The 13,893-nt window shown below is 56.4% G+C and overlaps 1 protein-coding gene across 9 annotated transcripts in view; it reads left to right on the top strand.

Moving 5' to 3' along the window:
- STX16 (syntaxin 16) overlaps positions 1-13,886 on the top strand; it is a 31,107-nt gene extending 17,221 nt beyond the window's left edge. For 4 of the 9 annotated variants that reach the window (XM_016124898.2, XM_016124899.2, XM_016124900.2 and 1 more), the window contains 3 exons: positions 344-487; positions 1,596-1,676; positions 3,868-6,442. In XM_016124898.2, the coding sequence (XP_015980384.2) occupies positions 344-487; positions 1,596-1,676; positions 3,868-3,972 (330 nt within the window). In that variant the 3' untranslated portion in view covers positions 3,973-6,442. The other 5 variants (XR_004953524.1, XR_001594423.2, XR_004953525.1 and 2 more) reach the window with 5 other exon arrangements.
- The last annotated feature ends 7 nt before the right edge of the window (positions 13,887-13,893 follow it).

The raw sequence follows: 13,893 nt of genomic DNA, 5'->3' as shown, positions 1-13,893 counted from the left end.
AGGCTGCAGGGAGGCCTTGTGATCTGCCTTCCAGAACCTTCGGGAAGGCAGCCTCGGGAAAGACGCTCAGGGTTGTCCCTGCTGGTGCTGCCAGCCAGCCCCGTGTGGCGGCACATCTCAGGCTTTCTCTGTGCCCCCCGCTTTGGCCATCAGTACGCCAGACCCTGCCTGTTTGGGGGACTCGGATCTTTCCTGTTAGAGAAAAATAAGTGTTTGTGTGTTGTTCATGTGTTTAGAGAAGCGCGTTCAGAATTCACTTTTTAAAGTGTGTCCGAAGGGGCACAGCAGCTTCCTCGAGGGGAGGCACCGCCCCCACGGACCGTGCGCTCTCTCGTCTTGCCAGGGTTTCACGGACGACCAGCTGGTGCTCGTGGAGCAGAACACGCTGCTGGTGGAGGAGCGGGAGCGGGAGATCCGCCAGATCGTGCAGTCCATCTCCGACCTCAGCGAAATATTTAGGGACCTCGGGGCCATGATCGTAGAGCAGGTACGTGAGGCCGCCTTCCTCATCGGCGGGGTTCCCCGCCCCAATCCGATTCCGTGCCCCTGTCAGGAAAGAAAACGTGCGTGTCTGCGCATGTGTGAGCACACACAGACACGTGTGCACGTGCGTACAGACGGAACGTCGTTCTGTACAAACATGCACTAAACCCCTTTTTAGATAAATCAACGTCAGCAGAAGTTCTCACGCTCCCTGCCCCCAGGCGCCCATGGGAGCGCCTGACTTGGGGGCCTGGCGGACTCCGCCCACGCTCAGCAGGGACTCTGGCAGGAGGCGAGGGTTCCCTTCTGATTCTGGCAGGTAACTGTGTGGTGGTGACTAGAACTGCTGGCTTCCACGTCGAACTAAATTGTTTATTCACCGTCACCATCCGACGAGGGCATTTTATTATCTCCACAGTAGGGATTTGGGTCCCGATCCCCCTGAACGCAGCCGAGAACGGAGTGCGAAGGCTCTGGAAGATCTCGTTGCAGCGACGGCCCCTGCGGCTCCCAGGGAGCTGTCCTCTATCTCTCGGCGTCTCCGTTAACAGCCCTGTTCTTCCACGTGGCCCGGTGTTTCCTTTTTCCTGTCGGAACCAAGAGATTAGACAATTAAAACCAAAATTCTCCTTGAGGCAACTATATGATTTTACGTGGCAGACAGGAGCTCACGCTCGTGGCCGTGACCCGGGAGGCCTGTGTCAATGTTTCTAGACACGGCGGTCAGTGTCCAGGCCCCGTCGTGACCGGCCCAGCCTAGCTGGCCGGCTCTGTTTGCTCGAGTCCAAGTCTGCAGCAGACGGGCGCAGAAGCCGGGCCTCTGCCGCTGACCGTTCGCACTGAGCTGTATGTTTTTTAAGCACCAGTGTGAATGCGGCACACCCTGCGTGGCCAGACCCGATAGAGGAGCCCTGGTCCGTCGGGATTTTTCGCTCATGAGCTGGACCGGATTGCGGCTAACACAGCACTCTGCCCCCGAGTGTCTGATGCCACTGCACGGCGGGTCCCCGGGCTTTCCGCGGCCCCCTGTCCAGCCTGGCACGCGTGCTGGTGCCTGCGCCCCGGGGCCCCGGCTGGTGGCTGACTGTCTGGCACTCTCATCCGTTCCTCAGGGCTCCGTCCTCGATAGAATCGATTATAACGTCGAGCAGTCCTGTATCAAAACTGAAGACGGCTTGAAACAGCTGCACAAGGTAACGCCCTGTCTTTTGGTAGTTGAGCCTCTGAGGACCTGTTACCAAGTACCGTGAACTCGGGCGAGGGTCCTCCTCCGCCATAGCTGTCCTCGGCGCCCTGCCCGTGGTCGGCTCTGCTGTGGCCGCGGGAAAACGGCGGGCATCGCGTCAGGCAGGGCCGGGCTCGCAGGTGGCGTTTCCAGGTGTGCCCCTCCCTTGGCTTTGGAATTGCTGAGAACCCCCTCTGTGACAATACACTCTAAAGAAATTGGGGTTTTCACCCTTCTAGGAACTGTTCCGCTCTTTGAGTCTCCTGGTTTTGGGGAAGAGGTGAGTGGGCCTTTGCCGAAAGGCGTGTTGAGCGCCGTCCGCTGCCGCTGCTGACGTGGGCCTCTCGGGCCGCGGCGCGTCCCGATGCGCTGCTGCTAGCCAGGCGGCTGGAGAAGGTGAAGATCCCGTCTTGCCGTTTTATCGCCGCAGTGCGTCTGCGAGCTCCCTTTGAGAAGAGGGCGGTCTGTCGGAGCGAGAGCATCATCAGCTCTCTTATTCTTTGCTGATGAGGTGGCTATTTCAGGAATATTTTTCGTGGCACTTTTTAGGAGTAAACGGAGAGCATCTTAGAGATCTCGTGGTCGGTCAGGAGAGACACCGTGTGCTGCCGAGTGCCTCCCTCAGTGGCGGCTGCATGTTCTCTTTGACAGGGACATAGCACTTCACAGATGGAATCACTTCTGTCCATTTCCACGTATCTTCCAGCTCCAGTGGTATTTCTGGCCACATCCTGAGCATTGTTCTAACTCGCTCACTCACGACTCTGCCACTTTTCTGAAACCAGGCACTTCCTGGAGCACAGAGGCCCACCTCGTGGTAGTGTCAGCTTTGCAAAAAGTGAGGCCCCGCCCAGGGCCCCCGGAAACCCTCCGCGCTCTCTTCCACGTGCTGGTCGCCCCGTGCAGGGCGGGCGTGAGGCTCCCACGTCCCACGAGAAAGAGGAGGTGGCTCGTGTCTGCTTGTCTCCAGCACTTAGACGCATTTGGTCCCCAAGCCTTGTGTATTGAAAGAGCGAAACTAACTTTAGTTTCTCACTGTCGTACGCAGGTCATGACCTGCTGTTGAATTATGCATTGGTTTTGAAGTTTCTTAAAAACTAGGGAAACATGTTTTGTGATAAAACGGTGGGAAATGCTTTTCGGTTCTCTTTTATAAATCATTTTGAGGGTTTTAAAGTACATTGTTTAGTCGTGGCTTCCCTGGTGTTCAGGTTACTTATGAGAAAGTGAGGTGCTCCGTCTTATCCCTCAAGTGACGCTGCTGTCGGTGGCATGGCTGGCCGTGTCCTTGGCAGGTCAGCTCACCTAAGGATGGCCGAGCGTCGGGAGTCGTCCCGCACAGGCCGGACCTAAGACAGGGGAGCCTGTCTGTCCTTACGTCCCCTCCTGGTTGATGGCGGTCCTGGCAGGAGGGCCGGGTCGCTTAGCAAACAGACCCACCGGTCAGGTTGGTGGCGGACCTGGCGGGGGCACAGAGGCAGTTAGATGGTCGTAGTGGGCACGTCCATCTGCGGCCTGCTCGTCCTCACCCTGACGCAGCGCCGGGTGGAGGCGGCGGGGCCCGTTGTGGCTGGAGGCCCCTCCGCTCTCCCCCCCGAAGGTCTCCCTTTTGCGTCACCTGAAGCACAGGGACTTGCCTCTTTCTGCACTCGACCTCCGTGGATGGGGAGCACTCTCCGTCTTTATTTCAAAGGATGACTTTTCCTTGTTGTCAGATTCAGGGAGGCGGCCATCCTGCTGCTCTGAGGCCAGCGGCCCCGCACGGCGTGAGTCGGTCATGTGACTGACTGCACAGCCCAGGCGTGCGCTCCCCTGGCGACCTGCGTCCTGCACAGGCTCCGGGCGTACCCCTGCCCACGCGCGGACGGCTCGGGAGAGGCGGCTCGTCTGCCCTGGCAGCAGAGCCTCGCCGTTGACAGCTTCGTTTCGGTGGCGGGTCCCAGACGCGCGCTCGAGCGAGTCCTGGGGAAATAGGCAGCTCCGGGGTCACGGAGTCCCCCACGCATGCAGCTCGCACCACGTGAGCTGCTGGAGGGGACTGTAATCGCGCAGCTGTGCGCATGTCAGCTGTGAGATGCAGCCGGGAGCCCGGGATGGGAAGCAAGCGCGACGTGAGCCGGCGGAAGTGACTTGCTTTTTTCCCTCCTCTCTACCTGTAGGCAGAGCAGTATCAAAAGAAGAATCGGAAGATGCTCGTGATTCTAATATTATTTGTCATCATTATTGTCCTCCTTGTTGTCCTCGTCGGCGTGAAGTCTCGCTGAGCGGCGTCGGGTCTGTGTGCGCGGCACGCCGGCAGCCCGGGCGTGCGGGGCCGGGCGCCCCGCGGGCCGTCGCAGAGGTGCGGGCCGGGCCACGCTCCCGCTCCCGCCGGGGCAGTGGGCCTCTGCTCCTCCTCCCTCGTCGCGGCTTCCGGACCCCGATGCTGCTGCAGGACAGAGGCGGAGTTCTGCCACCAGCTACCACGTACTGTTTTTAGGAAGAGAGGATGAGTTGAGCGTTTACAGGCACTCCACAAGCTCTTCGATGTTACATGTGTGTATGCGATTTTTTTTTTTTTCCAGCAGTCAAGTCTGAGCATGTTAAAACAATTTTTGGAAAAAAAATTTTTGAGCACCGTCTGGTCTTGAAGAAATTTTGTACCAAAAATTCATGAGTAGAGGCAAAAACGCCCCTTCATCTCTCTTTACCTGTGTGTTTTCCAGTTGAAGACAGACTGAGAAGCCTTTCGAGAACGTACAACCCGGTCCCCACCCATCTAACTTAGCGTTTCCAGCGCTGTTCACGATCAGGGTGACCAGGTGTGGAGAGCGAGGCACCGCCGTGGGTGTGTGCCGGCGGGGCCCCCCGCCTCGGGCTCCAACGCGTCGTGGGCCGGTGGTCCTCATCCAGCGTTTCGGTGCTGCGATTCCTGCCGCAGCCAAAAGGGGTTCCTAACAAAACCATCGAAACTGAGAAGTTGGTGACGCGAACTAACCTCCCACTAAAAGGAAGCTTGACCGCGGCATGAAGAGTCACCAGGATCGGCCAGTGTGTCCCTGCGCACGGCCCAGCCACCCTCGCTCAGTCCGTCACTCAACGCCAACGACGTCACGACCTGTTCGAACCAGATACCACTTAATGAACTGTGAACTTACACAGAGGCCATTCCAAATGGGTCGCCCCATTGGGCTCTCGAATTATTAACCAAACGTCACTCCCTTTCAAGGCAGAACATTCCACCAGAGGTTTGATTTTTTCGGCCCTCCCACTGCTCCCCGAGGTGAGCCCCGGAGGTGGCTCCTGCAGGCGGTGGTGACCTTGACCCGGCAACCCCCGCCGGCGTGAATGGGGCTCGGGTCGCCGGGGTCGGGCTCTGTCGCTGGCCTGTTGTCGCCATGGTGCCCAAGTGTGTTCCTGGGATCGTGGAATAACGTGGGACGTGATGATAACTTTGAAAACCGAAGTCATACGTGTCTTAATCGGTCGAGGCATGAGTAGAGTTTCATGGTCTTTGTATAATTTCTGATGGCTTTTCTGTTGTTTTTACCTTTATGTGCTACATTGTATTTGGAACAGGCACGTGAAATGCCTCTCTAGAATTGGCTTTGAAGTTGTTTCTCGAAATGTGAACTCAAGTTCAGAGGTTCAGGTTGCCCCTGCAGACGGTCGTGGGCCGAATGCCCAGCCGCCCGCCCCAGGTCGGTGTCGTGCCCGGTGGCCCTGCCGCTCTTACTGCTGCCGTGGCCGTAGAACGATCTCCAGGTGGCCCTGGCATTCTGGGACACACTGCGGTGTCCCCTGACGGACACTCCTTTACTAGCGAAGAAGCTCGTCCCTGAAACGCGGGGCTGCTGCCGACCGGGGGTGGCAGGCGTCCCCTCGGCGCGGCGCGGCGGCGGCGTCCGGACCCGCCAGGGCCTCCCTCCCCGACGCTGCGCCGGGCATGCTGGCCTGTCCCTGTCACGTCCAAAGTGCTGCATCTTGAAGGAAAGTGATTGTAAAAAGAATCGCCTTTTATTTATACTTATTCTCAACGAGTAGGGTAATTAGGGTTGGTTTTTGTCCCCGCACCCCATTTGGGTAAAATAATGGGTCTGATTGGAAATGGTTCAAGGGTCTCGCGGGGTGGGGGAGATGTCCCATTGTGAATGACGCCAGGGCAGTGCCCGCTGAAGCCGCAGCCGCGCCCCATGGCGGGGGTGGCCGGCTCCCCGAACCCGGGGCTGCTCCGCTGAGCCTGCACTCGGTGAGCAGGAGGAAGCCAGTGCGGCGTCCTGGTGTGTCCGGGCCCTCTGCCCGCGGCCAGCCGTCGCGGGGCGGCCCCCTTCCCGTGTCCGGGGGGGGGGCGGCGCCCGCTGACTGGCGGGAGAGGAGAAACGCCAGGGCCCCAGGGCTCCTGAAATCTGCTGTCTCGTGTTAACCCGGGGCCGGGGGGTCTGGCTTCCCGTGGGCGCGAGGCCGTGTACGTCTCTAACGGGTTTGCCGCTGTCTTTGCCGATCGGGAACGCGTTAGTTATTTATTCGCTTTGACACCAGTGCTTTCAGTGTTTCATCCTAGCTGATGGCTTCTTAAAGGTGATAAAACCCTTCCAGCCTAACTGGTCAGATAAGACTTTTTTTTCCTTGTGTGCTTAAATAAAGCAATTAATGACGTGCTTCTAGCCAATGTGACTTTTTTTTTGTCCTTTTTAAAAACTAATTTACTGTTACTGGAAACTTTTGTACAATAAAGCAGTCATGCAGATTAATGAGCATCCTGCCGTCGTAGCATTAGTTTTAAGGACAGGGCTTGTATTTCCCTCCCCAGTGTCTGTGTTTGGGGAGGGCCGGAGGCCCCTGCCTCGCATCTGTGTGTCGTGGCTCTCGGAGGTCCCCGCCCCTGCGCTGGCCAGTGTGCGCAGAGGGCCTGCCAGACACGCAGCTCATCTCCTTATGCAACTGTAAGCCTTATGCACATACCAAGAAACATCTGGAGATGTTCAAATAAAATTGTAGTTCATTTACTTCATCGAGAGGTGATTCTTACACAAGGCTCTGGCAGGTTTGAATGTCTAACTGACTTTGAAAGGGTCCCATCGTATCCCACTGAAAACTTCAGGGACAGACAGCATTTGCTGCTGGACCCAAAGCCAGGACTGCATCCCCCTCGAGCGGGTCTTAGCGGTTCCTTCTCAGCCGCGTGGCTGGTTCTGTGTCTCGGGGGCCGTTACCAAGGCGCCACGGTCGCCTTCCGCAGTCAAGCCCCAGGGTCTCCACGTGCAGAAGTCGGCGCTGTCCCTCCAGGCAGTCGCCGTGGCGAGCTGGGCATTCGGCCACGAGGCTCATGGCCCTTCCTTGTCCCAGTGCCCAAGGAGAAGCCACATGGAGGCAGCCTCCTGTCTCCCAGCCCGCACCTCGATTTCCCCCCGGACGCTGATGCCCCCACTGCGCGTCAGCCTTCGGCTCCGTTGCAGAATCAGCCCCACTGTGAAAGGAAAGACACTTCGCACAGGCCTCAGGAACGTTCTGGACCAGCAGTGGCATCCGAGGCCTCCCCCATGCTGGCGAGGGCTGCTGTGACCGAGCCGGCGCATGCGGGCGCACGGTGCTCCTTGTGCGGGGACCTCGTGGGCTTTTCCCTCCTGGGTTTCCGACGCGTGTGCGCTGATGGGCTCCGAAGCTCCCTGTCCAGCAAGAGCTGGCAGGCTCGGGGCCCGGGCCCAGGCGTGGCCGACCTGGACGTGTGGCAGCGAGGACCGCCGGGCAGGTCCTCCTGGACGCCCAGGGGACAGGACCGTGGGGATAACTGTAGGAATGAAGCCTAAAGCTGAGCAGCCGCGAAGGCCCCTGGCTGGCCGTCACCGCCGCGTGGCCACAGCGGGCGTCAGCCCCGCGGAGTCCGCGTCCGGGTTCAGGAGCGCAGCGCGCTCCTCTGCGTGCTGGCTCGGTTTTGGTCATCGGGGCCCCTGACCGTGGCCAGGACGGGAGTCCTGGGGAGACGGGGCTGACCCGCCCCCACAGCGGGGTGTAGGGAGGACAGGCCAGCGGGCGGAGGCCGGCCGCCTGGCGGTTCCCGCGATGCGGGCGGGCGGACTCGCGCGCGCTCACGAGGCTGCGTTGCGGAGCCGGGCCCTGCGTGCACGCGGGCTTCCACTGTCAGCCTGTAAACACGCCTGCTTTTCTCTCTCGGTGCTCCCTTGACCGCCCAGAGCCCTCCCCCCACACCTTGTCGCCTGATGTTTTTATGCGGTTTTGTTTTGAAAGCGGAGGAAAAGGCCCTGCCCTCAGAACGGTGGGTTCTAGAGGGGAGCAGTGAGGGCTCGGGGCGGCACGCGGACAGACTCCCGCTGCTCCTCGAGCGGCGCAGCGTCCGGACTGGGACGGCGGGCGTCGCCGTGTGCTGTGCGTGTCCTGTCCCCGAGCCCACGCCGCCCTCAATGTCCTGCCAGCCTACGGACACACAGGGCCGTTCCACAGAGCCAAATGGCAGAGACTTGTGTACAAATTACCTGGTCCATTGAGGCAGGAAAAAAAAAGTAATCGCTTGTCCAGTCGCCCACATTAGCTCCCTGGACCGTCCTGAATGCTCAGGACCACTGTGTGGACCTCCACTTCAGCTCCGGAGCCCGGGTACAATGGACCATTTTGTCGAGGCTCCATTCAGCACAGTGCACACTGAAACCAGCCTCAGAGAGGACCACTGGGTCTAGCGTTTCCTGTCTGTCAACTATTATTATAAAATTGCTTTTAGCTAATCATCCAGATTCTGCCTTTGGTAAACACACAGTCTCTCTCATTTCACACACGTCGCAGTGGAGGATAAGGGGCTCGGGTTTGCGTCCTTTGTCCTCTTAGAGGAAGTGCTCAGGGAATCTGGTGTTGTTTTTTTTTTTTTTTAACCCAGTGTTGTGGCTTGGGACGCCCTAAAAGGCTTCCATTTTCATCGACCTTTGGGCAAGGAGAGCACCCCTCCAAACCTCCCCCTCTCCCAGGCAGAGGAATGGGGACCCATGAGTGGGCTTGCCGAGGCCCCACGACTCAGGTCCCGCGGCGACCCAGGGCTGGGACGAGAATCATCGTCTTTCTCATTTCCAGACCACGTACCATTTCTGCTTATGCCGTTTCGATTGTTCATTTCTGTGCATAAAATTAAATGACCTTCTTCGAGAAAGATTTAATGGTCAAGATGTGATTTGGGAAAAGCTTCCTCAAGGACTTTTTTCTTATTACGAAGATTAGACCCGAGCGAAGCTAAAGCAAGATTTGCAAACAGTCGGTGTGTCATTACCCCGGCTCAGGTTGTCATGTAATTGGTGTGAAGAGATTGGGGCTGATGACTGAGCCTGCCGAGCAGAGAGCAATGGTTCTTTTGTGACGTGACTCGGTGTGCGTGTGTGTGTCTTGGTGGTTGTTTAGAAAAGGTACATATACGTGTACGTATACCTACACCTATTAAGATGGATAATGTCATTTTAAAGTTGTAAAAAAAAAAATAGTCCTGAGCAAAACGGATTTTTACAATGGCCCGAGAACGTAGCACTTCATTTCCTCACCAGGCCACGGCTGGAAATTGATTTTTTTTTTTTAAAAAAAAAATCCAATTAAGCCTCAAGGTTGGTCATCCATTCGAAAGATTGGCCGAGTTAAGCAATGACAGCACCTTCGGTTCCTGCTGACAGTTGAATTTACCCAGAACTTGAGCAGTAGCATCGGGCCTCACGGGCGCAAACGCCCCGCACCGCGGCTGTCCCCAGCAGGGGTGCGGCCACACCGGCGGGTCGTGACCCTCGGCTTGGTAAGTCCCCGAGCCGGCCGCCACCCCCGCCACCTTGTCCCCTCCGATTTCCACAGCCCCCCCCGGGCGAGCCCTGGTCTTGACAGCCGCCCCTGCGCTCCCCCCGCCCGCCCTCTCTGCGGCCCCGAGAGCGTCAGGAAAGGGAAGGTAGCCTCTCGTTTAAAGGAAAAGAAAGACGGGAACCCGCGGTGTACACAGCGGGTTTCCTGAGCTGCTGAGTTGCTCGCGGAACAAACCACGCTTTAAAAATAGCAGCCGGGCCGCGCACGTTCACCGCGCATTCCCAGCACGTCGAGAGGAAGCCGTCGGGGCGTTCCATGGTTCTCGTTCAAAACATGGTTTTATGGTTCTCACAGGTGACGTTCCAGTGTCACTGAATTTATGGAGATCTTAGGAGGACCATGACCCCGACTGGAATGTTTTTTGTTTCTTTTTTTTTTTTTTTTCCCCACTCTGTTTGGATTTTAAGGTCACTCAAGTTTTATAGGTCCTTGAGAAGGGATAAGTGATCTTATTTCAAATCTGACCTTTAACCTGCCTTGTAACATCAGTAATGTGGCTCCATTTTAGTACTTTTCACCTATACCTATGAACCAGCCTGAAATATGGAACCTTCCAGATTTAGTGAGAAAAAAAAAAATCTTAAAAAATACTAAATTTCCTTCTCATGGCCCTTAAAGAAATGAACAATTTCTGGTTAATTTCTCCTTCCCCTCCCCCCCACCCTTTCCTCTCCAGCTGCCAACACCCTCAGCAGCAGGTTTAGAACCCTTTTTTACTTTTTAAAAGTATCCACTTTTAGATACTACAGGGAGACGTGTTGCTTCACGCAGGGGTGTTTCTGGGGAAAAAAATGTGACTCAGGTTTTCGAAGACTGAATCATTTTCAATGCACTAGAGAAACAAACTACTTACAAGGAGCCTGCAAAGGTTTTCTAAAGAAAGATTTCGCCATCAAAATAAACATTTACCCTTCGTCTTGCTTCTCTATACATCTCCATTTGCACACGCTGTTTGTTTCGAGGTACGCGGAACCACGGCTGGCCTGCTCGCTATTCCTCTTCTCCTTCCTGCAGCTGCCCCATCCCTGGGCCCTGGGTCTTCAACATGCCCTTGAAAACGTTTGCAGCCACAGAAATGATTTTGCTGGTGTTCAGAAGTAAATAGGACTCTCGTTCCTGAGACACGAGGGTCGACCCCACCCGACCCTGCGCCCTTCCTGGGGGACTAGTTTAGGCTGCTGGGAATTGGGGGGGGGGGGGGGAACCTCCAGTAGCAAGCAGTTCCGTCCCCTGGTACATTTTTATTAGCGCATTCTCTCAGCCCACTGATCTCCGAAGGTAAAAACATAGTGCTTTAGATGAGATTACAAAAAAATATGCTTTTCAAGCAAATTGCCAAAGATTACGTGCAATGTTCTATATCTGGTGTCAGATCCATGAATATATATGATCTTGTGTTTCTTTTCAAAAAAAGAAACAGGAAAGATAAGACAAAAACTAATAAAAAATGTTTACCTTTTGGGAGGATGAGTGGGAGAGGGGCCGAGGGGCCGGCAGAGTCCTGAGAATTCCTTTTTACAGTTTCGACCTTTGAACCATATAAAAGTTTTACATATTGGGAAAACGGAAATGTGAAACAAATGAGAGCAGCAAACGCCGTGGACAGACGCACGTCACCTAGATTTTTCAAGGAACAACAAAAAGCAGTGGAGGAATCGTGCACGGCCCGGAGTAGGCGTCGTGAGGAGCGGAGGCTTTGTGGAGAGGGACATTTATCGGCGGGAACTGGGGTTCTCGCCGTGGGACGTGGGGACACGGGTGGGCGCGGGCGAGGAAGCACTCGGGAAGGTGGGAGCCGAACTCGAGGAATCGTTAAGAAAACAGACGCTGCCCCCGTCCTCTGGAAGGGCCAGCAAGGACACCTGGGGGCAGCGGCACCCCCCCCCGCGGGGAGAGTTGGGTTTCTGAACAGGAAGCTCCTGCTCTGTGAACACCTGTCCCCCCAACTCACAGGACAGGCTCCGTGGGGAAACGGCTGACTCTGAGGCAGGGAGGGGACCCACAGTGAGCCCGCAGGTCATCTTACCGTTCCAGAAGGAACAGAAGGCCTGGAAAACTGATAGGAACATGTGAAAAAGACATAGGAGCTGGCCGGGGGGGCCGTCCCCGGCCTACGTGAGGACACGGGGCCAGCGAGACTGAAAGTCACGCACACGTACGTGGTGGGGTGCAGGGCGGCTTCGTAGGTCATGATAACGTTCCTCCAATGATGAATTCCCGCGGGTACGACCGGGGTACGGTGACGGCGGGGCCGGTGTCCTTGCTCCTAAGGGGCGGGGTGCACACGGAGGTGTTCGGGGTTAGGCGTTTGAAGCAGCTAAGTGGTGCGGGAGAGGTCGTGCACACGCGTGTGAGCATAGGGAAAGGGCGTGCACGTGTTCATTGTCCTGGGGTTTCGCCGTTTCCACAAGTCGATGCATTTTTTTTTAAGTTTCCAGAGAAATGTGATTTTTATAGCAGGTCATTCGTTCTCTGTCCTTCGGGGACACCGAGTGCGAATCCGGCTGGCACGTCTGACACGATGTTTAGACGGTGAGGCCGAGGCGCCCGCGACGCCCAGGCACGGCGAGGGGAGGCGCGAGGGTCGCCGTGGCGGGGCTCACGGCCGGGCGCCCGCATCCTGCACGCGCGCGGCCGCGGTCGCTCTCAGCAGGAGTGAGCCCTGCCTTTGCTGCACGTCAGTCCTGGTGGACGGAGCCACTTCCCCGGCCCTTTGGTCAGGCACCAGGTCGAGTCCGAACTCCATGGCTCAGCAGACGTCTCACGCCCGCTCAGCACACCGCCACACGAGCTTTCTGTGGGTCCGGAATGGACCACGCCCTTGAGTTCCCTGGGTCCCTGCTGAGTGACGCCCTTGTCAGGGACCGGCTGCCTGGCACACGGCCCGTCCTTGACACCCAGCAACAACGTCACCTCCAAACCCAGTCAGCTCCCCGGGGCCGGAGTTCCGGTTTTCACCACCCCAACACACCCACACTCCACCCCCCCCCAACACACACACACACACACACACGTGCGCGCGCGCACACACCCCCCGCTGTGTTCCCAAAGCATGACCCAGCCTGGAGCTCTTCAAAACCGATCATAAATACATGTTGAATGAGCGACCGAAAACACCAGGAAGATGAAACAAGTGTTCCCAGGGCACCGGTGTTTCCATCTGCTAGCAGACATGCTGGCATCCGGGGCTGTCCTGGTGGTGGGTCGCATCCACGCAGGCACTGGGGGTTTGCACACAGCCGAACACCAGCATGTCACAAACACCTCGGCACACGGCTCCCACTCCGAGAGCCGGCCTGCATGATGCGATCTCAGAAACGTGTCTAGAATGTGAACTGTGCCCCCAAACTGCCTAAACAGTCCTGGGAATTGTATTCTGATTTCTTCCAGAAGTTTTAAGTCTTTGCCTCAACTCCTAAATTAGGTCTGAACGCCCAGTTGAGTTTGGAAAGAGTCAAGCCACCAAAAACATTTCTCGGATTGCATTAAAGATCTGGTGAGTCGTTTTTTAAGTTTTCATTTTTTAAAGAAAACTTAATGGAGGTGAATTTTTTATTGACAGTGAAATATATACGAACCTGTGGGTTAGTACCTTCGTAAAATGTTGTCTAAACAAAGTGCTGCCTGTCTTACTGACCCCGAAGCCCGTGAAGCCTGCAGTGAGGAGGGGGGAGCGTTCCTGGAAGGCGTTTGTGTCTGTGACAGGCTGCATCTTGAGGAAACGGGCAGGGTTCTAAAGTGGAAAAATTCCTTAACGTTCTGTTTGGTTTGGACTTCTTCGATCTGGGGGTGGCTTAAAACCAGACTCAGTAATATCTGTTTTTAACAAGCATCTACCATTTTCTCATGCTTTGTGTGGAATTAAGTGTCTAATAAATGTGATTGAACTGACTCTCTCGTTCCTCCTTTCTTGGGGCCGTCTAAAAGGAAAGACGTCCAGCATCCTCTCGCTACCGACAGTCTCCTCCCTGCCCCCATACACAGAAGTGCCAGGACCCTGCTGTCTGAAGTGCTTCCTGGACTCTTCTGTGTGCAGAGGTCGATGGAGAGAATCCGGCTCCCCGGTCCGCCATCGCCCATTTCTCTCGTCCCCTGTTCTCACACCAGCTTCAGAGTGCCGTGGACGCTCTGGGTCTGCACTTGCTCCCCGAGCCTCCCCCCACCTGGGTGCCTCCCCGTGTCCCGTTTCAGCCCTCAGGCCTCCAGGATGATCCCCCACCGGCTCCTGCTAGAATGCCCTGCGTTTGTCTGCAGTGTGTTTGCAAACAGAAAAAAGAGTGATAGATCTTCGTACCCTTTACAAATGTGTGAAAGCATTCAGCCGCTGTAAAATCTGTAAAATCTTTCGAGGAAAATAAGACCCAATT

The sequence above is a fragment of the Rousettus aegyptiacus genome, unplaced genomic scaffold, assembly GCF_014176215.1.
Source record: "Rousettus aegyptiacus isolate mRouAeg1 unplaced genomic scaffold, mRouAeg1.p scaffold_m13_p_12, whole genome shotgun sequence".
In the NCBI taxonomy this organism is placed as follows: Eukaryota; Metazoa; Chordata; class Mammalia; order Chiroptera; family Pteropodidae; genus Rousettus; species Rousettus aegyptiacus.
This window is presented reverse-complemented; position numbering and strand designations above follow the sequence as displayed.